Genomic DNA, 23,383 nt, shown 5'->3' with positions numbered 1-23,383 from the left:
TTGGTAGGAAGGCAAGTATTCAACTACACGTTGATTATGATTTACTGTGTTTTCACTGAGGAGCAAAAACTTAAACAGCTATAAATTCATACCCCCAGGCACCAGTTATGCAAGTTAAAAGGTTTTTAAAACTTTGCTTTCAGAGAACTGTGTGTGTGTAGGGTGGTTGGTTTAGAAACCCTTCTTTTACAATGTAGTTATAGCATACATTTCAGATTATGTTAATAAACTTCAGTTCAGACTCATGGAACCTGTTGGCATACCATAAAACTGATCAACATTGTACATGCTGGTTGTGTAGATATTCTAAGCTTTAAAAAAGTGACTGCAATAAAAGTAAATAAAATTAGAGACCTAGAGTGACCTGTTATTCGAAAGGGTACATCCAAGTCTTAAAGTCAAGGGGGTTGGCAAGTCTAAAAACAAGTTGGTTTCCTCTTTAATCTGGTAGTCCATGAGATTTATTGACACTTGCAAATATATACTTAAGATTTCTGTGCTTAGTGGCTGGAAGATATTTTATAAGTGCTTTGGTTAGTTGTTAATTAGAGGTAAGAAATTGGAGATTCTACATGCTGAACTATTTATTTCTTAGTGGCTTGTATTTTCTGTATATATTTATAGTACATTCAATCCAACCAAGTCACAGATAGCTTATTAAGTACTTGCTTCTCGTTGTATAAAAATAAAAACCAGATGTCTGCCTACTCATATCAGCTGAAATAGTTAATACTTTTTTTGTTTACTTATGAGCATGGGGAATAAGACAATAGGGCCAAAGTACAATATTTAAACGGACAGACCAAATTAAATAGTTAATTTTTTTTTTTTTTTTTTTAGTCAAGGATTTACACAGTATGTGTGTTCAATGATTAGAGATTGTGTACAGGTTTAGATTTTTAATACAGAGCTTAACCAAACTAAAAACTCTGCCTTTGTACTCCTATCTAAACCAACAGTGAAGCAACCAAAGTACTAGTGCAAAGAGGCATATCGGTCCTCACACATTATGCCTTGCCACTATCTGAAAATAGCTAGGAGAAACACCCTTAGACACAGTTTGGCAGGATCCAGTGGCAAATGTTCTGCAACAGTAGTTTTAAAATTGAGTCATAGTTATAATGTAGATAGCCTTTGTGTGTCTTGAGCCAGTGAAGGGGTTCCTCATAACAACAGAGGAGTCAGCTTTAGGTTAGCTTCCGCTGACTTCCAGGTCCTAATGAACAGGCTAAGAGCGATATTCAGTTATTTCATTCTAAGTAGTTATCAATTAACAACCTCATAGAGATATTTGGAATATTTTATTATTGAAAGGAACCTTAAAGGTAGCCAGATCATCTTAGGGGCTTGGAATATATTTCACATTAAGAGAAGATAAAACACTTCCCAAAAGTCTTGAAGCAAAATTTCTGGCTATGAAACAGACATAAGTTCGGTTTTGGTTTTAATTTTTTATTTTCGTCCTCAAATCAATTAAGCAGTTTTGTAGCAGAATAATTCAGAAGTAAAAATCCTTATCTGAGACTCTGAGTAGCTGAAAGAATGGGCTAAGGGAGCTAGAAAACCTAGTTTCTGTGCCTAACCAATATCTACTCCCATTTCTCAGTAATGGTTTTAGAGTTAAAAGATTGTTTTGTGAGGCTTTTTCTGTGTTGAATATTTTTTTCTTTTTAGCCATACATTTTTAAAGTTTGGGTTCTTAAAAAATTAAATACTGGCAGTTTAATTTAGTGAAGTAAACACATATTGGCAAACAGTTGGCATTAACTGCATTTGTCAATATTAAATTTAGTAACAGTTCAGGCAGTTGGCCAGCATGTGAGGCAAGTGGTTATGTAAGAAACAATGAATGTGGGAGGAGAAAGGAACCAGATTTGTTGAGCAGCTACTACATCAAATCCATTAATTTGTCATCTCCACAATGCTTCAGTGAGATTAGTGAGTATTCTGTCTTTCAGATGGGGAGCCTGAGGTTTAGGAATTTGAGGTAAATTGGCTTGGGTCACACAGACATGGTATTCAAATCCAGATATATTTGACCACAAAGCCTATCTATTCTATTTCAGGTATACTGCATTCTGGGATAAACTTAAAGAGAATCTCACTGCTGTTATTTTTTATACCCTCTCCTAGTTCCATAACGATTTAAAGCCTCAAAGAAACAAACTTCATGGCTTTATGTTGTGCTGTTTGATATGGTAGCCACAAACCATGTGTGGCTTTTTAAATTTAAATTAATTAAAATTAAATATAATTAAAAATTGAGTTCCTCAGTCACACTAGCCATATTTCAAGTGCTCAGTACCCACATGGCTACCATACTATACAGTGCACTTTATAGAGCATTTCCATCTTCCCATTGAGTTCTGTTCAACAGCATTGATTCTAGAGGTCAGGGTAGAAGGAGTAGGAAACTCCATTTGGGGCTTATTATCTCATTTAGTTTTCAGACAGCCCTAGGAAATAAGTAATGTTCCCATTTTACAAACGTGGAAACTGAAACTCAGATTTTGCCCCAAGTCACATATCTAGTAAGTGGCCAAGCTAGAAATCAAACCCAGTCTAACTGGCTATCCCCTCCCACTGTATCACAACATAATATAATTTCACGTTTCCATAGTCATAATAGATGAGGAAGACTCCAACAGATAGTATAATTTTAAATAATTTGATGTAATATTACTGCAGTGGAATTATAACAAAACAGTGTTTTTTATTCTTTAGAATGGCAAGAAATTATACAATTGACCTTTCTAATAGTTTATCTGCGTTTCGCATATTTAGATATATAGCTTTCCCCCATTATTCCATGTAGAGTATTCTTTGACATATACCAAAGCTGTATTTTCTCCAACATACCATTTAAATTCCACTGGAAAGGAAAGAAGTATATACGAAGTACCCCATGAGATGCCTAATATTTAGGAGGTGGGGGAAAGGAGCACAGTTACCTTTCATGTGTCTTTCCTCCTTTTTTAACTTTATGTTCAATATGTGAATTTTATTTGTAGTTTGCATAATTGCAGCTGAAGCAAGAGTTGAGGCATATAGAGAAACCTATTCCTTCATGAATGTCCTATTGACACTACCCAGCTCTCATCCTAGCTTCTTGCTTTGAAGCCAGCTGGGTCTGTGTTAGGTCTAATGCCCATACACACTCATTACCTACTATTCATTACCTGCCAATCAGATAAAGGGATCAACTAAGTCTTCTGATGAATTTTGATACTCTGCTCAAATTTATACTAGTAATTTCTACAGTACCTTCTTGTTTGGCTCTTCTGAGTTCAACATCATTCCAATGTTTTTAATCTAAGAGGGAATTGTATTTGTATTAAATACTAACACAAAGTATAATAGCATAGCTTAAAGCATGTATGAGACCAGAAGATGTTATTCAGGTTGGAGGAAAGGAGTACATTTAGTAACATCTGGAGTTAGCCATTCAAGTTCTTTTAATAGTTCTTTCAACTGGTGTGACATAGATCACTCCTCCCCCACATACTTGTGACAGACATCACTAAATAACTGCTGTACTCTTAGAGCCAGCATCTTGTCTCAGATGTTTCATCTCCACTTTTAAACTCTAAGAACGAATTGCCTGGATTTCATTACATTGTTGCCTAGATAAGATGTTTTGAGAAATGAGAGTTCTCTGAGTCTTCAAAACATTTGCCTCCCTACCCTCATGGAGTTTATGGTCTGTTGAGGAAGACAGATGATAAACAAGCATTCAATACATGATTATAATCTGTAATTAAATATGATGTGAAAGAAATTCATAGGATATGTAATAGAGGTTAACAGAGGACTTTATTTAGATCAGATGGTTAAGAAAGGTACCTTATTTATATTGGTTTGTCAAGAAAGTGGGGATTGATACCTAAGCAAAAACCTGAAGGAGCCAGCCTTACAATGATTGGGTATATCAATGTTTTGAAGCTATCTAAGCACTAGATCTAGAACTGATACTGTGTTAATCGGCAGAGGAAGAAACATCCTTATCACCCTTACTGATTTTCAGATTTGACTTGAGGCTTCATTTGATTAGTGTCACCTCAGTGCTTCTTTTTCCATCCTTTTACTTTTAACCAATCTGGTTTTTTTCCTTATAAAATATAGCTGGATTTTTTCATTAAATTTAATATCAGTACTGTCTTTTAACAACTTAATTTTTTTATTTCTTCCACGTTTTCTCCCCTACTGATTTTTTTAAAATTTATTTTATTGAAGTATAGTTGAGTTACAATGTTGTATTAATTTGTACTGTACAGCAAACTGTTTCAGTTATACATACTTATACATTCTTTTTTATATTCTTTTCCACTGTGGTTTATCACAGGGTATTGAATATAGTTCCCTGTGCTATACAGTAGGACCTTGTTTATCCGTTGTCTATATACTAGTTTGCATCTGCTCACCCCAAACTCCCAATCCATCCCTCCCCCACTCCACCCACCCCTTGGCAGCCACAAGTCTGTTCTCTATGTCTGTGTGTCTGTTTCTGTTTCACATCCCCCTACTGATTTGGATGCATTCTATTTCTACTCTTCTGGTGCTAAGATTCTTTTTCTTAAGTTTTTGCTATAGAATATAAGAATGTTAACCAAACATTTTTGTATGAATTAGAAAGAACTGTCTCTTTAAGACACTTCACTGCCATTTGACAGAATATTTCTTAATACTAAATATACAAAACTATCATGTATACAAATGTAAATGGTGTCCCCTGGAGTTATATGGTACACAGCCATATATTGTGGCCCTGGTTAGAAAGCATTGACTCTAATCCCTCCCACATTCCATTTTCTATGTTATTACTATTAGACTTCTAGTTTTACTGCAGTTTTTAAAACTCTACTCCCAAATTGGTTAAATTATTAACTTTTTTTTAATAGTCGATCTTCATTTAAATTTACCAACATAGTTACCATTTTCTTTATTCACTGTCATTTCTTGCATCGCATTCCTTTGTTCAGGGTTCAGTTTTCATTTTAGTGAGGTGTGTCCTATAGCTTTTTTCATTGATAGAAAAAAATTCTGTGTCTATCTGCCCTCACTCAGGAATAATAGTATAGATGTAGGAAATAAAATTGTGGGTTAACTGTTGTTTTACCTCAGATCCTCAATAATGGTTTTTTTGTTTTTTGTTTTCTGGGTTTTTTAAATTTTTGGCTGTGTTGGGTCTTTGTTGCTGCGTGCAGGCTTTCTCTAGTTGCGGCGAGCGGGGGCTGCTCTTCATTGCAGTGTGCGGGCTTCTCTTGTTGCTGACCACAGGCTCTAGGCATGCGGGCTTCAGTAGTTGTGGCACGTGGGCTCAGTAGTTGTGATTTGCAGGCTCTAGAGTGCAGGCTCAGTAGTTGTGGCTCACGGGCCTAGTTGCTCCGCAGCATGTGGGATCTTCCCAGACCAGGGCTCAAACCCATGTCCCCTGCATTGGCAGGCGGATTCTTAACCACTGCGCCACCAGGGAAGTCCCCCAATAACGTTTTTTTTAACATGTGCCAGGCTCTACTAAAATCTGAGGATATGTGTCATTATTTTAAAAGATTTGAACCCATTATCTTTTCAGTTATTGTCTCTCCCATTCTCTTTATTACTTCTTCTGGAACTCTTAGTAGATACACATTAACTCTTTATTTATTTTTGGCTGAATTGGGTCTTAGTTGCAGCACGCAGGATCTTTCGTTGTGGCGCGTGGGCTCCAGAGCGCAGGCTTAGTAGCTGCGGTGCACGGGCTCTGTAGTTGTGGTGCGCAGGCTCCAGAGCACGTGGGCCCTGTAGTTTGCGGCACACAGGCTCTATAGTTGAGGTGCGCAGGCTCAGTAGTGCAGCACACGGGCTCATTTGCCCCACGGCGTGTGGGATCTTAATTCCCTGACCAGGGATCGAACCAGCGTCCCCTGCGTTGGAATGCGGATTCTTAACCACTGGACCACCAGGGAAGTCCCCTTAATTTCTTAATAATTTTAAGTAAACATACTATATCTCTTTAATCTGCTTCTGTTATCTTATTCTTGGGATACCATTTCTCATATCTGTTCTGTGTGCTCACTCCTCCATGGTAGTTTGTTTCTTCATGTAGTTATAACTTTTATTACAAACTTCAGCAATTGCTGTCTTTTTGTTTCTTGAATATTTTCTGTGATGTTCCATGAGCCTTGGGTTGTAGAAGTCTCCCTGTGGAGTGGTTTGGGGTATGCCTCAAAATAGGGCCTAATGGAAGTTTCTGGAAAAAAAATTTTTTATTAGGTAATACGTAGTCAAGATAGAAAAATTTTAAAGGGTATATAGTAAAAGATAGTCTCCTTCCCACAAGCCAGCCACCATGTTCCCCTCCCTAGAGGTGGGGAACCAGTCTGAGTATCTGAGTCTTGTTCCAGAGCTATTTCTCTGCAAGTGAAAGCATGTGGATATGGTACACCCCTCCCATGCACTAATTGTAGCATACTATACAAACCTTTAGCAATATTTTAATATATTGAGAGCCTGTGATATCAGTTTAAAGAGAACCATTTCATTCTTTGAATGTGTGCATAAATTCTATTATATGAATATATCATAATAGTCCACTTTTAATGAACATTTGTTTCCAATCTCTTGTTATTACATGGTACTGCTCTAAATATTCATGTGTCATTTTAAACGTGAGTAAAATCATAATTATCTATAAAATAAATTCCTAGATGTAAAATTACTGAGTCTTAGGGTATGGACATTTTTAATTTGGGTACTTATTTCTGAATTGCCCTCCAGAGACATTGGACCAATTTACACTCACAAGAAAATGCCTGTTTCTCACCCTCTTGCCAAAAATGTGATATTAAACTTTTTGATGTTCGTCAATCTGAGAAGTTAAAATAGTTTTTCAACATTATTTTAATTTACATTTCTCAGTGAGGTTGGACATCCTCAAAAATTTGAGTCATTTATGTTTCCTTTCCTACAAATTATCTATTCATATATTTTTTGCCACATTTTTTCGATCATGACTATTTTATTGCTGCTGGGTTTTGTATCATACTTAAAGCTTTTTTGCACTTAAAGATTATTTTTAAAAATCTGTAGTTTCTTAATACTTTATGGTTTTAGTTTGTTAGTTCCACTTGGAATTTATTTTGTTTTAAGAAGTGAAGTAAGCATCCAACTTTTGTTTTTGTTTTCTTACAGAGGGCTGTTCAGTTATCCCAACACCATTTATAGAATAATTTCTTTTTCCCAATACTTGCTGTATTACCATTACTGTTTGCTAAATTCCAACAGATATTTAAATCCATGCTATTGTATTTTTTTCACCTTAGAATTCTCATTCTACCTGGGCTAGGTAAACTCAGGCCCCACTCCCACAAACGGCACAGGCCTGGGGTTTTAATTTTTCAAAGTCTTCCCTGCCCTCAGCCCAGCCTTGAGCCCTGGGGCCAGGGCCACTAGCTCAGCCCACAGTATTGCTGAGAGCCTCCTAGTTTGAATTTTAGAAGCAAGGTTGAGTTTTCAGTTCCTCTTAGAATTATAGTAGTCAAGAGATTATCTGGTTTGACCTCCAATTTTAGGCATGTAAAATTTGCCCAATGTCAAATGTAGGGTGCGGCCTCGAACCCAGGTATCTTAACTTCTTAAGAGGTATTCTTTCTGTTTTACCATGCTACCTTCTCTCTAAAAGTCCTGGGAGTTCCTAGAACTAAGTATAAAAAAATAATATCTATTAGTTGGATTTCATTTAGTCACTTTTACATATTGTTTCATTTGTTCCTAGGCACATTATAACCTTATTTGGAATAAATTACTCAATACCAAGTATTATTAGATTTTTTTTAACTTACTTTAATAATCACAGAAGACTATTGTCAGAACATGCCAGAAAACTGGGCTGTTTGTAAACTTTAATGAATTAAAGTTTGTCTCTGAGAGCTATGGTTTTTATACCATGGAAATAACTAAAACATTCTGGAATTTTCTCTTCATAAATACTAATGTAGATACATAATCACCTTAATAGTTACAAAATTATGTGTTACATATTTTAGATATTTTATTTACTTCCTCCTGGAATTTTTTGCTCATTAAATTATTCTTTAAAACATTGTTTTACAGTAACCGTATGTTGTTGCCTTCAAAAATATGTCACCCCATTGTCACTTGATTGTATTAAAGTAAGCAGTTTCAGGATACAATAACTAGTAGATTTATTGATCTTTGAACTTTAAAAATCTGTATCATAAGTGGTGTTAACTCTTAAAATTGTTAATGAAATCTGAATTCTAACTAGTATAATGTCATTTCGGTGTATTTAACAATGTCATGGAAATAAGATTTATCGTTAAAATGATGTCCTAGGATATTTGTTATATATGTACATTTAAGAGAATCTGTCTTGGCTAAATAATTGGGTGCATTTTTTGTAGCAAGAATTTTCTTGAAACTGTAAATCTAGTTTTGTATTAGCACTATATTTTAGTCTTTGATAAAGCAAGAGTATAATTCACTTAGTTATTATTGAAATGTTAATATCTAAATGAGCCTTAATCAAAACAATCTGATTAATTTATACAAGCTAGACTTGTGTGTGTGTGTGTGTGTGAATTATACCATACTGAAGACCTAATACCATTTAAAATTTGCTTTCCTTGGGTAGCTCTCTGCTATTATAGTATTATGGATAGCCAAGAGTGGTTATCAAAATATTATTATCAGTACCATTTAGGTCTGTTATGTAAGGAGGTAGTGGAAAGGGGAGGTATTACTGACTTCTCAGATATGGTTCTGATTGTGTTAGGGATGCAGAGAAATATACTTTAACTGGACCTCAGATCCTCCTTTTTCTGAGCAACTCATCCTTTTCCAACTCTAGTTCTGAATCTTTATATTACGTTCTTTATGGTCTTACAGGAAAAAGTAAAGAAAACTGTTTTCAAAAAAACCTTTTCAGAAGTTAAATGCTTCTTGAGGGAAATTCGAAACATGTGGAGAGGACAACTTAATACAGAGAGTGGGAATATATGTTAATCACTGAATCATTCTTTTCAAGAGTTAACAAAACATTTTGTCTAGAATTAGGTTTGGGTTATTAACTGTTGACTCAAGTTCATTCTAAGTTAGCCAAACCAAAAAAAGAACATCATTCCCTCTTAGGGAAGTTGGCAGACAATTTTACTAAAGAATACACTGTTATATGTTAACATACTCAAAGATGGAGGGTTTTATGACTCCTATTTTTTATTAGTGATCATCTTTTCTTCTCTCTTGTTTACCATTTGGATATGTTTTAAGGTTGATACTGTGAAGTATCCTGAAGTAGATTGACTTTTGTAGGCCAGCGAGGTAAATATTATAACACAATGCTAAGAAAAGCTGTTGATTTCTAAAAAAAAAGCTTTTTTTGTAAATGCTCTTCCATTTTGATTTATCAGGTATTCTAAAATAGCCATTTCCCTGAAATTTTGTGATTAGTGAAATGCTCCAGTTTTCAGGATTGTTACTCCATCTTTGGGTTTGTGGGTCCTCTGTGTGTTTTCTCAAGATATGCTGTGTTTGGGGTAATCAGAAAAGTGGAAATATTACTTCCCAGTTCTGTCAGTAATTTTAGGCAAGGCACTGAATGCCTGTTTCTATTTGTCTGCCAAATAGGGAGGGCAAAAACTGTCCCTTCCACTTTGCAATACTGTGAGAGAGGAAAGTGAGATTGCTAGGAAATTCTCCAAAAAGTTGAAATTCTCATTTTACATTTGTAGTTTTTTATAGCCTTGATCAATTTTATTTTTTCTTTTGTGTGTTTGACTAATCACTGTTTTAAGTTTGTAAGCATTGGTCCAGTTAGCATTAAGAGGCTATATATTATTCACAGATTTTTTTTGTCATTGTTGCTTCTTAAGAAAAAAAACCACATTAGTTCTCTATATATATACATAAATGTGTATGTGTGTGTATGTATATATATATATATATTCTCCATCTCCTGAAAACAGCCATTGCCACAAAGCATGTGGAGTTATACCACAAAAAAACACAACTGCTTTAAGGTGGACTGCTTTCTTTCCCTAGGGACTGTTCTTGCTTAGTTTTAAAAGTTAACTTTGGGAATTCCCTGGCGGTCCAGTGGTTAGAACTTGGTGCTTTCACTGCCAGGGCTGGGGCTCAATCCCTGGTGTCAGGGTTCCACAAGCCAGGTGGCATAGCCAAAAAAAAAAAGTTAAATGTTTCTCATAAAAAAGAATGAAATAATGCCATTTGCAGCAACATAGATGGACCTAGAGATTATCATAAGTGAAGTAAGTCAAACAGAGAAAGACAAATATCATATGATATCACTTGTATGTGGAATATTAAAAAATGATACAAATGAGCTATTTTACAAAACAAATAGACTCACAGACTTAGAAAACAAACTTACGGTTAGTTACCAAAGGGGATTGGGGGGGGATAAATTAGTAGTTTGGGCTTAACATATACACACTACTATATATAAAATAGGTAAACAAGGACCTACTGTATAGCACAGGGAACTATACTCATTATCTTATAATAACCTATAATGAAAAAAAATATATATATATCTGAATCACTTTGCTGTACACTTAAAACTAACAGCATTGTAAATTAACTATACTTAAATTTTAAAAAAGAAAAAAAAATGTTTCTCCAAAATAATTAAATCCAATTAAAGAACTTCAGATTTTACTCTGTAAATAGAAACAGTATTAAATTTCCTTCTCTTAAACACTTTTTGAATGTCAGTTGTCATACCTTTTTGAATGTCAGTTGAGATAATGGGCAAAGTTTGAAAGTTACAAATGTTGGCCAATTGTAAATAGTGTCCCATTTTCTTATATAGAAGACAAATTTAAAGTATAAAATGATAGCCTAAGTTTATATTAATAGGGGAATGATTAAATAAATTACTGGTATATCCCCTCAGTGGGAAAATATATAACCATTAAATGATAACTGTGATAGTCACCTAATATTAAGCACCAACATGGAAAGTACTTAAGAACGGGAAAGTAGGAAAAAGTACTTTACTGGAAGTATTGCCTTTATTTTCATGTTAATATATTAATACCTAATAATGCTACTTTTTAAATTTATTAAGGCCACTTTTTTGTTCCATGCAACAAATTTTAAAAGAAATGAGTTTTCCTACATCCAGTGAACTTTATGGTGCAGTGCCTTCTGTAATTCAAATTAATGTTCATAAATGTTGAGATTTTTGTCTATTTAAGTAAATTTTTGAATTCTGTTCTTAAAAGTATAGGTGCTTTTCTGACACATAACCTTCAATTTCCTAAATGCTTTCATGTGAATATGGCTATAATCATTATTTTGCTCATTTAAAAATTAGGGGATTTCCATTTTTTTCTACTTGTGTACTTCTCATTAGAAGATGCTTTATTCTGTTACATGTGAAGTAAAATTTTCCTCTCCATTCTCCAGAAATGTTGCCACTGTAAAGTGCTTGGTCTGTATTCTTCCTGGTGTTTTTTTGTGCATATACAAACGTGGGTGAAATGTGAATACATGTATATCGTTTTTTTAATTCAAAGTGAGTCATACTATGTAATTTGCTGAATTGCTTTTTTCAGTTACTATATCATGGACTTCTTTCTGTGCCTGTACATATAGAGTTACCTCATTCTAAGAAATTTCTTCTCATTATCCTATTTAGTGTCTGTGCATGTTTTGAAATTAAGGCTGTGTACCAAATAAGAGTCATGAGGTTTCTTTTATTTGACTTTTTCATTTGAGACATTCTAAAATAGGGTTAGATAATCTAAATTTCTTTCTTTTCCCAGCGGGTCCATATGGAATATTTGCTGGTAGGGATGCCTCCAGAGGACTGGCGACATTTTGCCTAGATAAAGACGCACTTAAAGATGAATATGATGATCTCTCAGATTTGAATGCCGTACAAATGGAGAGTGTTCGAGAATGGGAAATGCAGTTTAAAGGTACCTTCATTTTGTTGGGTTCTTTGCAAATATTAAATTTATGGCCAAAGAAAGTGCATACTATTTCATTACTAAAGAGCCTAAGGATGCTGTCTGTTTTCACTGCCATCATTATTTGATGATAAACATAGCTAACTATCAAAATGATTGTTACATATGCTTATTATTTATAAAATCCATATTTAAAAATTGGCTTGTTACAAACTATAAAATTTATAAAAATTGTGACACCTTTAGTCTTACAAGGCTTGTTCATTAAGGTATAGTTTTTTAAATATAGGCTTATATTTAAAACAATTAATTAGTGATATTGATACTGTAATTTTAGTTTGTTCTAAACTGATTTTCTTGATCTTACCTTCAAACCATAAAGGAAAAATGTCATTCTCCTTCATTACATGCTCATAACATCAGTTTTTTACCGCCTCTGTGAACACTCTGGACTGCTATTTATGTGACCTGTGGATCCCTTGGAATACTTCTTCTGGCTTCTTGGCACTTATACTGGTTTTGCTATACAAAGCAGTCCTCCTATCTTGTCCTCTGGGTTTGTCAGTTAATTCCCTTAAACTAGGTTCAGAGTCTTGACCAAGAAATGACTAAACATATTATCACCTTGGACATAACGATGTTCTAAATTAAACACCTGGTAACATAAAAACAAGCAATGTAACCGAGATCTAAGAAGAGAGTTTGATAGGAGAAAGAACAATAATATACTAGGCACCACATATCGGGACCTCAGAGAACACAGGATAATAAGTAACGAGTGAATTTTCATCTTCTCATTTAGTTTGTTTTCTTAGGGACTACCAGCATGTGTCACATTTTCTCCCCAAGAATATTTCCTGGTTGGATCTACTTTCCATGTGATTTTCCACCTCATGTACTCTTTCTCCCCAAGAAAGTCACCATTAACTTTTATATGGTCTTCTAACTGTTGGAAATGCCCTACATTGCCAACTTATCTATCTAATGACAATACTTTGGGCTATTAAAATTTAAAGAACTATTCTGAGACTCAGTGCACATTAGAGTTAAACCAGTTTCAAAGTACACATCCTCATACCTATTCCAAGAGCCTGGCATGGGTGACTCCAAGATGGGTCCTGGACGTGCTTTTTTTTTTTTAAAAGGTCTCCAAGTGATTCTGATGCAGTGTCCTTGATTAAGAACTGGTTATATGGAACACTCTCCTGCAAAGCACAATTCCCAAACTTTAGGAGTTCCCTGACCCTGTTTTCTTTTGTTCAAGTGTTACATGAGTACAAAGACTGGACAAGGTAAACAATAGGAAAAACTTATCTTGTTCTATATGACTCTAAAGGAAGCATACACCTTCCCTGCTGTATAATGGAATAGTGAGACAAATTTGATCGCTACTGATTTTCTTTTGATGTATCTTTCAGAAAAATATGATTATGTAGGCAGACTCCTAAAACCAGGGGAAGAACCATCAGAATATACAGATGAAGAAGATACCAAGGATCACAGTAAACAGGATTGAACTTTGTAAACAACCAAAGTCAGGGGCCTTCAGAACTGCAATTCTTACTCCCTTTCACAGAGTGTCCAGCGTCTTTGGGTTTGGTTCACCTGCTGCAAGGAAACATTCAACAGATTGTTTGTACAAGCTAAATGAGTCTCACTATGAAGATCTGAATACTAGACATTATGCTGCCAGACTCATTTGTTGCAGTTTGTAATGTCTGGTGGGGCTTCTTCATCCTGAAAAGAAGGAGACAGGGATTTTTTTAAAGAGCAAGAAAGTCACAAGATTACTTTTCCTTTTCTCTTTTTTTTTTTTTTTTTTTTAAATCAAAGACAACCTGATACGTATTTGCTACTTAAGTGTACAGATCTCCTCAAAAAAACAGCAAGGAATTCCTACTTCATGCACTGGGTCTGTTTTAGCAATGAGGGAGGGAGGAGACCTGGGCAGGAGAGGGGGACGGTGCCCATCAGTCTGAGTAGTTAAGGCTACTGAAACACTAAGATGTGAATCCCCGAGCTTTTCTTTTTGGGTTTTGTCAGAGAAAAGAAAAAAAAACCTTTATTTCTAAGAAATTTTTGGAAATTAGAAAAAGGGATTTCAGGTGGATTTAAGTCAAAGCTAATTCCCCAACAGTAAGATCATTTGAAACTGGTTTTTATCCCTTTCCTTCCCCTAGATCAAATCAATATTAATTGTGCCTTATTTCACTTACATAGACTTGAATTATTTTTAGGGAAAGCCCCTATGTGAATTCAGAAGTCACTACAAGCAGCATTGAGACTGAAGTTGGAATATTCTGTTGACTGCAAAACCTTGATGTCATTCTGTGTATATAGAATGTAAAAGGAATATTCAGTGTTACTGCCATATATGTTAATATACATACACTTAATTAGCATTGTCATGGCCAAATGCATTCCCCCATGCTTTTCTCTTTTCAAAAAAAAAAATTGAAAAACAAATCAACAACTCTATCCCGTAACAGCTGCCTAATTTTAGGAGTCTTGACTCACATCTCACTGGTGTGGGTGCATGAGGCTGTAGTATGGATGTCGTATGGGTGTGTCTGAGTGTGTGTGAGAGCGCCTTGGAAGGGATCTGCAGATACTGTAAATACCCGTACCATTTTAATAAAGCATGTACAATAAACCAAAATAAGCTTGAGTTGGACTTTATATACAAACTGTAAGCCAGTGCATTATGATATGGGAGTTGAGATTGTGTATTTGATTCAAGATAAGGAAAAATCTTGGAAATGAAAGGCAGGCACTGGTTAACCAAGTTGTACACATTGTACCACATTCACTGTAACTTTAGGAAGAAATTCCACTTTGTGGAACATTCTCAAGAGATCTGAGATTATTCAGGTAAGAATTGATATATTAAAATGTACATATTTTTACTTTATATTTTGATGCCAACTGATAATACTAGAAGTAATAGCACTCCAGGTGGTAGTTATTGAACACAAAATAAAGGATATTATACTGATTGATAGGTATTAAATTCTTCTATTGTTAGTTTGAAAAAGCTCTTACTACAAGCCCTATATGTGTCCATTATTTGATTTCATCATGACTATTTAGGTTCTTAATTGGAGACAAGTGATACCAAAAAAGACAATTTTATTTAATAAGTCAGCAGTTAGAGAAAAGAATTCTCCTGCTTTATGAGTATAACATATGCAGAAGCCATCAAAGAAAGAGGAACTTTTAACTGCAGTAATAAGCTAAAGTATGTAAAATACTACATTCTATTGTATTCAGTCTTGAAATGTTTTGTAGAAAATGATGAACTTCAGCCAGATCTTTGCTGAAGACTGGTCGTTAACAACTGAAGAGTGTTGGTAAATGATTTGTGTGTTTTTATGTAAAATATTTTCTGAACAGATTTGTTAAAGTATGTGTCCTCTGGAGTAAACTGATATATATGAATCATTTGAGCCTAAAGTTAAGAAGTAAATCTACACTTGTGAATAGAGAAACCCTAAATATTCATGCAGTAAAAATTATGCAGTCTGTTAAGAAAAATGAGTAATGTTGTGCTTTGGACTTGAAATAAACAGTGTTCTATGGACAATTCCTCAGTTTCAGTTGAGTGTTCTCATTCTCAGGTGGTTTGATGGGCAGTCAGTCACTGAGCAAGGGGACGGGAGCTGTGGTGGCATTGTTGCTGTTGTTTCTCCCTTCACCACTATTTCCCTAACTTGCCTGGTTATTAGAACCACTTGAGGTGCTTAAGATACAAATTCTTGGTCCCCGGTCAAAACCTACCACCCACTGAGCCAGAATGGAAAGAGAATGAGTCTCAGACTCTATTTGTAAGAAGTGCCTTGGGTAATTCTTATGATCAGAATTTTCAAATGTGAAAAACACCACACCAGTCTTTTCAAGTTATACAATTGACCCTTGAACAACAAGGGTTTGAACTGTGTGGGTCCACTTTATTTTCTTCAATAAATAAGTATTACAGTACTTCATGATCCACATTTGGTTGAATCTGTGGATGTGGAACTGCAGATCCAGAGGGCTGTAAGGGGAATTTCACTCAGCACAGGTCGGTACCTCTGAACCCCTGCATAATGTTCAAGGGTCAACTGTATTGTCTGTCTTTGTCATCTACTTGAAATGGACCTTAACCTTAGATAATTTTGATCTGATTCCCTGTATTTGGTTTTCTGTTTCACTCCCTAAAAACATCCATAGCATTTCTGAGTTAAAAATTAGATTTCACATAAAAATGTAGTATGTGATTTTTTTTTAATATCAAATTTTTATTCTCTTCAGTTTTTTGTCTTTTGATAACGTCTCCAAGTTGGCAGTATGTTTCCCAAATAAAGTCTATACCGTGTATACTAGCCAGTTTCTCTGTTAGGAAGTGAGCCCATTTAGATTACAGATCACGTTTTTAAAACCTTGACTATGGTGCTTATGTTTTCCTGACAGTAATTCCACCTGCCTTTTTTGAAACCTGCAGAATCTGACAGTTTTACCCCTACCTACAATCTAGAAAGCAAAAGTTAATACATTGAACTATTACTGGAGAAAATTATTCCCTCGAAAACTTGACGTAAATCAGACTCTCCTCACCCAAGTATTCCATTTACCTCTACTGATAACTGAGAAGTGCAGCACATGCTAGAAATAGATGCCATTGGCTTGTGAACACGGTGTATAGCCTTACAGTGCGTATATGGGTTAGAGCAAGCTGGTAAGGAGAAAACTTTAATTCAGAAAGATACATGCACCCCAGTGTTCATTGCAGCAGTATTTACAGTAACCAAGACAGGGAAGCAACCTAAGTGTCTATCGACAGATGAATAAATAAAGAAGATGTGGTATATATATATACAATGGAATAGTAGCCACAAAAAAAAGAATGAAATAATGCCATTTGCAGCAACATGGATGCCTAGAGATTATCAGTCATATTAAGTGAAGTCGGACAAAAATATCACTTATATGTGGAAACTAGAAAGATGATATAAATGAACTTATTTACAAAACAAATAGACCCACAGACATAGAAAACAAACACGGTTACCAAAGGGGAAGGGAGGGGGAATTAAATAGGCGTTTGAGACTAACAGTATACACACTACCGTATATAAAATAGATAAACATCAAGGACCTATTGTATAGCACAGGGAACTAGATTCAATATCTTGTAATAACCTAGAATGGAAAAGAATTTGAGAAAGAATAGATATATATGTATATATATAACAATCACTTTGCTGTATACCTGAAACTAACACAACATTGTAAATTATACTTCGATTTGTTTTAAATGGTTTGAAGAAATTAAACAAATAGGATAAGCTGGTGATACTATACTAAAGAATTTATAAAATGTATAAGTTGCTTTGAGCATAGTGGAAATAAGTTATTGAATATTGTAGTGATGGTTCTTTTCCTCTAATGAATTAAAAGTAGCAAATGCTCAAGGACAGCTTTTGAGTATGTGTGCTCCATTAAAGTCAGCCATCAATCTGGTCGATGATGCGAATCACAGATTACGGGCCCATTTGTTGTGGGAAGGAAGTTCAAGCGGACCCCACCCCGCTTTTCCTTACTGCTCTTAGGCGGGGCTCATCATCCCCAGGCCATGTCAGAAAAGCCCGTACCTCCTCACACACTCCTGCGAGTCAGACTTTGAGGAGACCCTGAGCTACATTTCAGGTTCGCATTTGTTCTGCCATCACTAGTGACAGAACATTAGGGCTGCCCGTGATTATTCCTTCAAGAGAGCACTTAACGTGCTGTGAACACTGGTTTATTCTCAAGAGATTTTTCTGTCTTACTGTATCTGCATGGAGCCCAGCTAAACCAGATTGTGAAGTTTAGTCTAAGAAGGCTGGTAAATATTTGCATTTTTCCTTTGAAAGCATGATTTTTAGTGACGACATAGTACTGTTAGTGAAAACGCAGGATATTGCATATATGGTATGGTGCCAGTTGGGTTAAAGAGCAAAGCTTGGAAGATAAGTCAGCAGACTTTAGAACAACTATGCTTTTGCCCATTTATAAAAGTAATATACGTGTACAGAAAAAGATTAGGAAAGTAAGAATTAACCACAAATTAAGAGTTAAGCAAAGTTAACCTTTTCCCACATCTCTCTATTTCTGGCCGCACCACGTGGCTTGCGGGATCTTAGTTCTCTGACCAGATATTGAACCCACACCCTCGACAGTGAAAGCGCAGAGTCCTAACCACTGGACTGCCAGGGAATTCCCCCCACATGTCTCTCGAGTCCCTTTCTATGTAGGATCATAGTGTGTTCTCTGAGGCTTCAGGTGAGATACCCGTCCAATCATGCTGGACATCTCTACCTGGAACCTCAACATGAATGCGTCATTTTCCTGCCCGACTTGCTCCTGCTCTCACGTTCTCTGTCAGAGCGCTCCTGCTGTGTACTCTCCTGTCTTGTCTTCCTACCTCCCTTCTTGTTCTCATCAAATTCACAGTCCCTGTTGGCAATCCGAAACAAATTTGACCTCTTTTGTCTCCCTACCTAAAGGCCTTAGTGGCACCCTACTTCCTATTTCAAGACAGGCCTTAGGCTTCTTCACCAGTTCCCACTGAACTCTCTGCTACATAAAATGACTTGTAGCTTCCAGAATATACCCCTAGCTACTTACCCACTCCATTCTTCAGTCTGTATTATACTCTTCCCCACACCTTCCCAAGTTAACTGCCCTCCTAGCTAATTTGCTCAGTCTTAGAGACCCAGGCTCAGACTCAGCGTCCCCAGACTGAATTAGAGAGCCCCAATTCCATGCCTCCATAGTGTCACAGGTAATTCTGAATCACTGAATTCGCTATGTTGTGTTGTAATCATCTGTCTTTCCTGATAAGCCGGGGACCAGAGCATCTGAGGCCCAGTGTTTTTCCTGAACTTAGTACAGTGCTAGCTAGAGACATTGTATTTGCTCAGAACTTTTTGTTAAGTTCATAAAATGAGAGGATAGACTAATATCAATAGATTTTAAATGAGGGCTCCAAGGAAACATTAAGAACTGAGAAAAGAGCCAAGTAGCAGCACCTCTTGGTTTTGGTTCTGGGCTTGCAAGTAAGTTTGAAGAGAGTTTTGTGCTATTAAAAAAAAAAAAAATGTGGGAAAACCACTGGACTAGATAATCTCTAGTACCCTTTCAGTTTATGAATACAATTCTAGGGTAGAACCATATAGTCTTATTTATATCTAGCAATGCTATATGAGTGCAAAATATAGATTCGTCTTCATGACACAACTAGGTGAAAGCACCACAGTGCAATCTTGTCCTGAGTGCCTTTCTAAACAAAATTGTTCTGCAGCAATGACACCTTAGAGGCTTCATCAAAGGCGTGACCAAAGGAAAACCGGAGGGAAGGAGAAGACTCCCTCTTTTTTTTCTTATAACTAAAAACACTCATCAATGCCTTTGAAATCCCACCCAAGGAGTCGTTTGTTCCCTCCCACTATGCCCCCCTGGTCTCCATCCCCACCACTGCCATCACACAGGCACTGACTGCAGTTCCAAGTCTACTCCAGTGGACTAGGGAAATGCAAGTTAAGGTGAGAAGCAAGTTTAAATTTGATCTCACCAAAGACAAACTGCAATGTAATAAAAGCATAATGAAAACAGTCCCACCTGCTGCACCTGCCTGGAAAGAAATGCCTTATTTGTGGGGAAGACCTTTGCCCTTACAACTGTGCTAATGGTGAGAAAGGAGACAAAAGCCAGATAAGATAGGAATAAATCACCTTTGTTACGTAAGAAATGCAAGAGCAAGCGGTTTTCTTAAAATACTTATTTAGGCTGTGCCGGGTCTTAGTTGCAGCAGGCGGGCTCTTAGTTGAGACATACGGACTCTTAGTTGCAGCAAGCAGGCAGGATCTAGTTCCCCAAACAGGGATCGAACCTGGGCCGCCTGCGTTGGGAGCACGGAGTCTTAGCCACCGGACCACCAGGGAAGTCCCAAGAGCAAGCATTTTAATTCCTTCTGTGTTTCAGCTGGATCTGTAGAGGAAGAGTTTAGGCCTTGAAGGGAATCTGCTGCTTTCTGGTAACCTTGAGCAAGTTTCTGAAATTCTATGAGCCTAATTTTCCTCATTTTCAGAGACTAATAATACCTACCACACAGGTGAGAAATAAGATAAAGGCCACCAATTCCCTGACATATACAACACACTATTCCCTCCTTCCTCTCCTTTGCAGTGGTAGAAAGACATTTAGATATCTTTTTCGGCGGTATATAATTTTCTTCTTTAAAGGTAACAATCTTTTGTTAATTAAATAGATCTAAATCTGAAAAATGATTACTAGCTTTTCCTCAGTTTATTAGTAACAAAGTATTGATGTGTTTAGTAATAGAGAATCAAGGCAATACTAAACTTAAGCAATAATGCCAGGGGTCATAGATCCACATTTATTAATATTCTCAAATGCCCAACTCATAATTTATTTAGAATCTATATTCGGGTGGAGATTATCCTGAAATCATTTGCATAACTTAGTTAACCATTTGTGTAACTTGCAGATGAGATGTCAGAGACAGAACTAAGTGATTATATTAAGTTGAAAACACCTCATTACTGACCAGCTTCATTGTAGAACAGTATGCACATTGTGTCTAAGTTAACTATCTTTAACTAGGAGCAAATTTGAAAATGTGAGATTACAGCAATGAGTTCATTGTGTTTGCTGTTTAGCTTCACAGATTTGTGTGCATTTAGTTAACCTTATATTTCAACTGCCGTGAAATAATTCAGAATCATCTCACAACCTAGCTTGTGTTTGTGTTAAGCAAAACTGGTGATTAGAATGGCTAAATATATTGTGAATGTACTGTTCAAATATTTTCCTCGAATGATTGAATCTCTTAAAGCAAATTAGAACTTCAGTCATCCTAAATGAAAAAATCACTAGACTGACGTATCTCTAACATACATTCTTGAGCAGTCAGAATTTAGTTCAAATTAGACTTTACTCATGATGGTTAACTGTGTCAACTTGGCTAATCTATGATGCCCAGTTGTTTGGTCAAACACTAGTCTAGATGTTGCTGTGAAGGTATTTGTGTATGTGATTAACATTTACAATCAGTTGACTTGAAGTTAAACAGATTACCCTCCATAATGTGGGTAGGCCTCATACAATCAGTTAAGACTGAAGTTTCTCCAAAAAAGAAGCAGTTCTGCCTCAAGACTGCAACATAGAAACCCTGCCTGAGTTTTCAACCTGCTGACCTGCCCTGTAGATTTCAGACTCAAGAGTGCAACATCAACTCTCACCTGAGTTTCCAGTTGGTCAGCCGTACAGATTTCAGGCTTACCACCCCCCATAATTGTGTACACTAATTCCTTAAGATAAATTATTCTTGGACTTCCCTGGTGGTCCAGTGGTTAAGAATCTGCCTTCCAATGCAGGGGATGTTGATTCGATCCCTGGTTGGGGAACTAAGATCCCACATGCCACAGGGCAACTAAGCCCACACACCACAACTACCAGGCCCACGTGCTCTGAAGCCCGCATGCCACAACTAGAGCACCTACCCGCCACAATTACTGAGCCCACGCGCTCTAGAAGCCCACACGCCACAACTAGTGAGAAGCCCATGTGCCACAATGAAAGATCCCATATGCCACAACGAAGATCCCACGTGCCTTAACTAAGCCCGACACAGCCAAATAAATAAATATTAAAAAAATAAAATATTCTATATATCATAATCTCCAAAGATTTAGATCTATGTTCAAAGATAACATATATCTCTGTCTATCTATTTGTATCTCCTATTGGTCTCTTACTCTGGAGAACTCTAATATACTACTATTTTCTAATTATTAGTACATATGAGACTTTAAAACTTTTACTTCATTTTCGTAACTAAATGACAAATCCGTTCTTGATTTAGTTCAGTGCTTATTACATGAGCTGACATGGATACCTGGGCTTCAGTTTCTAACTCTGAAAGACATTTCAGCCATGAAATATAATACTTTTACCAATATGCCTCCCATTGTTTCAGGTAAAATCTGAAATAGGTTTTTATCTAATCTCTGAAATAAGATTTCATCAAAGGTCATGAGACTGACGAAGAGGAAAGATGAACACAATTAATCCTTCTGCTCCCAAAGATACCAAAGTCAATGTGAAGTTTAGGAGAAGAGCATAATCTAGTAATTTGACTCAAAATCACTTCTACTGGGACTTCCCAGGTGGCACAGTGGTTAAGAATCCGCCTGCCAATGCAGGGGACACGGGTTCGAGCCCTGGTCTGGGAAAATTCCCACATGCCGCGGAGAAACTAAGCCCGTGCGCCACAACTACCGAGCCTGAGCTCTAGAGCCCACAAGCCACAACTACTGAGCCCATGTGCCACAGCTACTGAAGCCCGTTTGCCTAGAGCCCACGGTCTGCCACAAGAGAAGCCACTGGAATGAGAAGCCCGCGCACTGCAATGAAGAGTAGCCCCGGCTCGTCACAACTAGAGAAAGCCTGCACTCAGAAACAAGGACCCAACACAGCCAAAAATAAATAAATAAATAATCATTTCTATTGACCCCAAGATTTTTTTTTAATATTTTAAAATCATTTTTAATTAATTTAACAGAAGTAACAAGAAATCATTATCTTGGGGGAAATATCTTTGGGGGAAAACAAAACGCATTGCAGCTAACAGAATATTTGACCTGCCTGAACTCCAATTCCTGATTTCTCTCCAAAGACAACGATGATTTTCAGATTAGTGTATATCCTTCTGAACTTTTTTCTAAGCATTTACATTCATATAGCTGTACCTGTGGAAATACTGCAAAGCTTATGTTCCAGAATCTGTAGGCAAACTGCCTGGGTTTAAATCCTAGCTGTGTGACCTAGGGCAAGACACTCAACTTCTCTATGCCCAGTTTTCAAGTCTATAATATGGGGATGATAATTATATTACCTAATTCATGGAGATGTTTTGAGGATCAAATGAGTTCATCTATGTAAAGCACTGAGAACAGTGTCTGGCACATAGTATGCACTATAAAGTATTAGCTATTATCATTTTTTAAAAATATTTATTTATTTATTTGGCTGCCTCAGGTCTTAGTTGCAGCATGTGGGATCTTTGGTTGCGGCACACGGGCTCTTCGTTGCAGCACACAGGCTTCTCTAGTTGTGGCCTGTGGACTTCTCTCTAGTTGTGGCGCACGTGGGCTCCAGAGTGTGCAGGCTCAGTAGTTGTGGCATGCGGGCTCTCTAGTTGTGGCGTGCAGGCTTAATTGCCCGACCAGGGATCAAATCTGGGTCCCCTGCATTGGAAGGCGGATTCTTTTTTTTTTTTAATAGATTTATTTATTTTTACTTATTGATTTTTGGCTGTGTTGGGTCTTTGTTTCTGCTCTCAGGCTTTCTCTAGTTGCAGCAAGCGGGGGCTACTCTTCGTTGCCATGAGTGGGCTTCTCGTTGCGGTG

At 36.6% G+C, this 23,383-nt stretch overlaps 1 protein-coding gene across 3 annotated transcripts in view; it reads left to right on the top strand.

The window, feature by feature from the left end:
* Nucleotides 1–23,383, top strand: part of PGRMC2 (progesterone receptor membrane component 2) — a 64,965-nt gene that overhangs the window by 1,399 nt on the left and 40,183 nt on the right. Inside the window, exons 2-3 of one of the 3 annotated variants that reach the window (XM_082462209.1) lie at nt 11,787–11,942; nt 13,352–15,518. In XM_082462209.1, the coding sequence (XP_082318335.1) occupies nt 11,787–11,942; nt 13,352–13,449 (254 nt within the window). In that variant the 3' untranslated portion in view covers nt 13,450–15,518. The other 2 variants (XM_082462210.1, XM_082462208.1) reach the window with 2 other exon arrangements.

This window comes from Balaenoptera physalus, assembly GCF_965194825.1.
Source record: "Balaenoptera physalus genome assembly, chromosome: 5".
Taxonomy (NCBI): domain Eukaryota; kingdom Metazoa; phylum Chordata; class Mammalia; order Artiodactyla; family Balaenopteridae; genus Balaenoptera; species Balaenoptera physalus.
The sequence above is the reverse complement of the archived record's forward strand: the minus strand, read 5'-3'. Positions and strand labels throughout refer to the sequence as shown.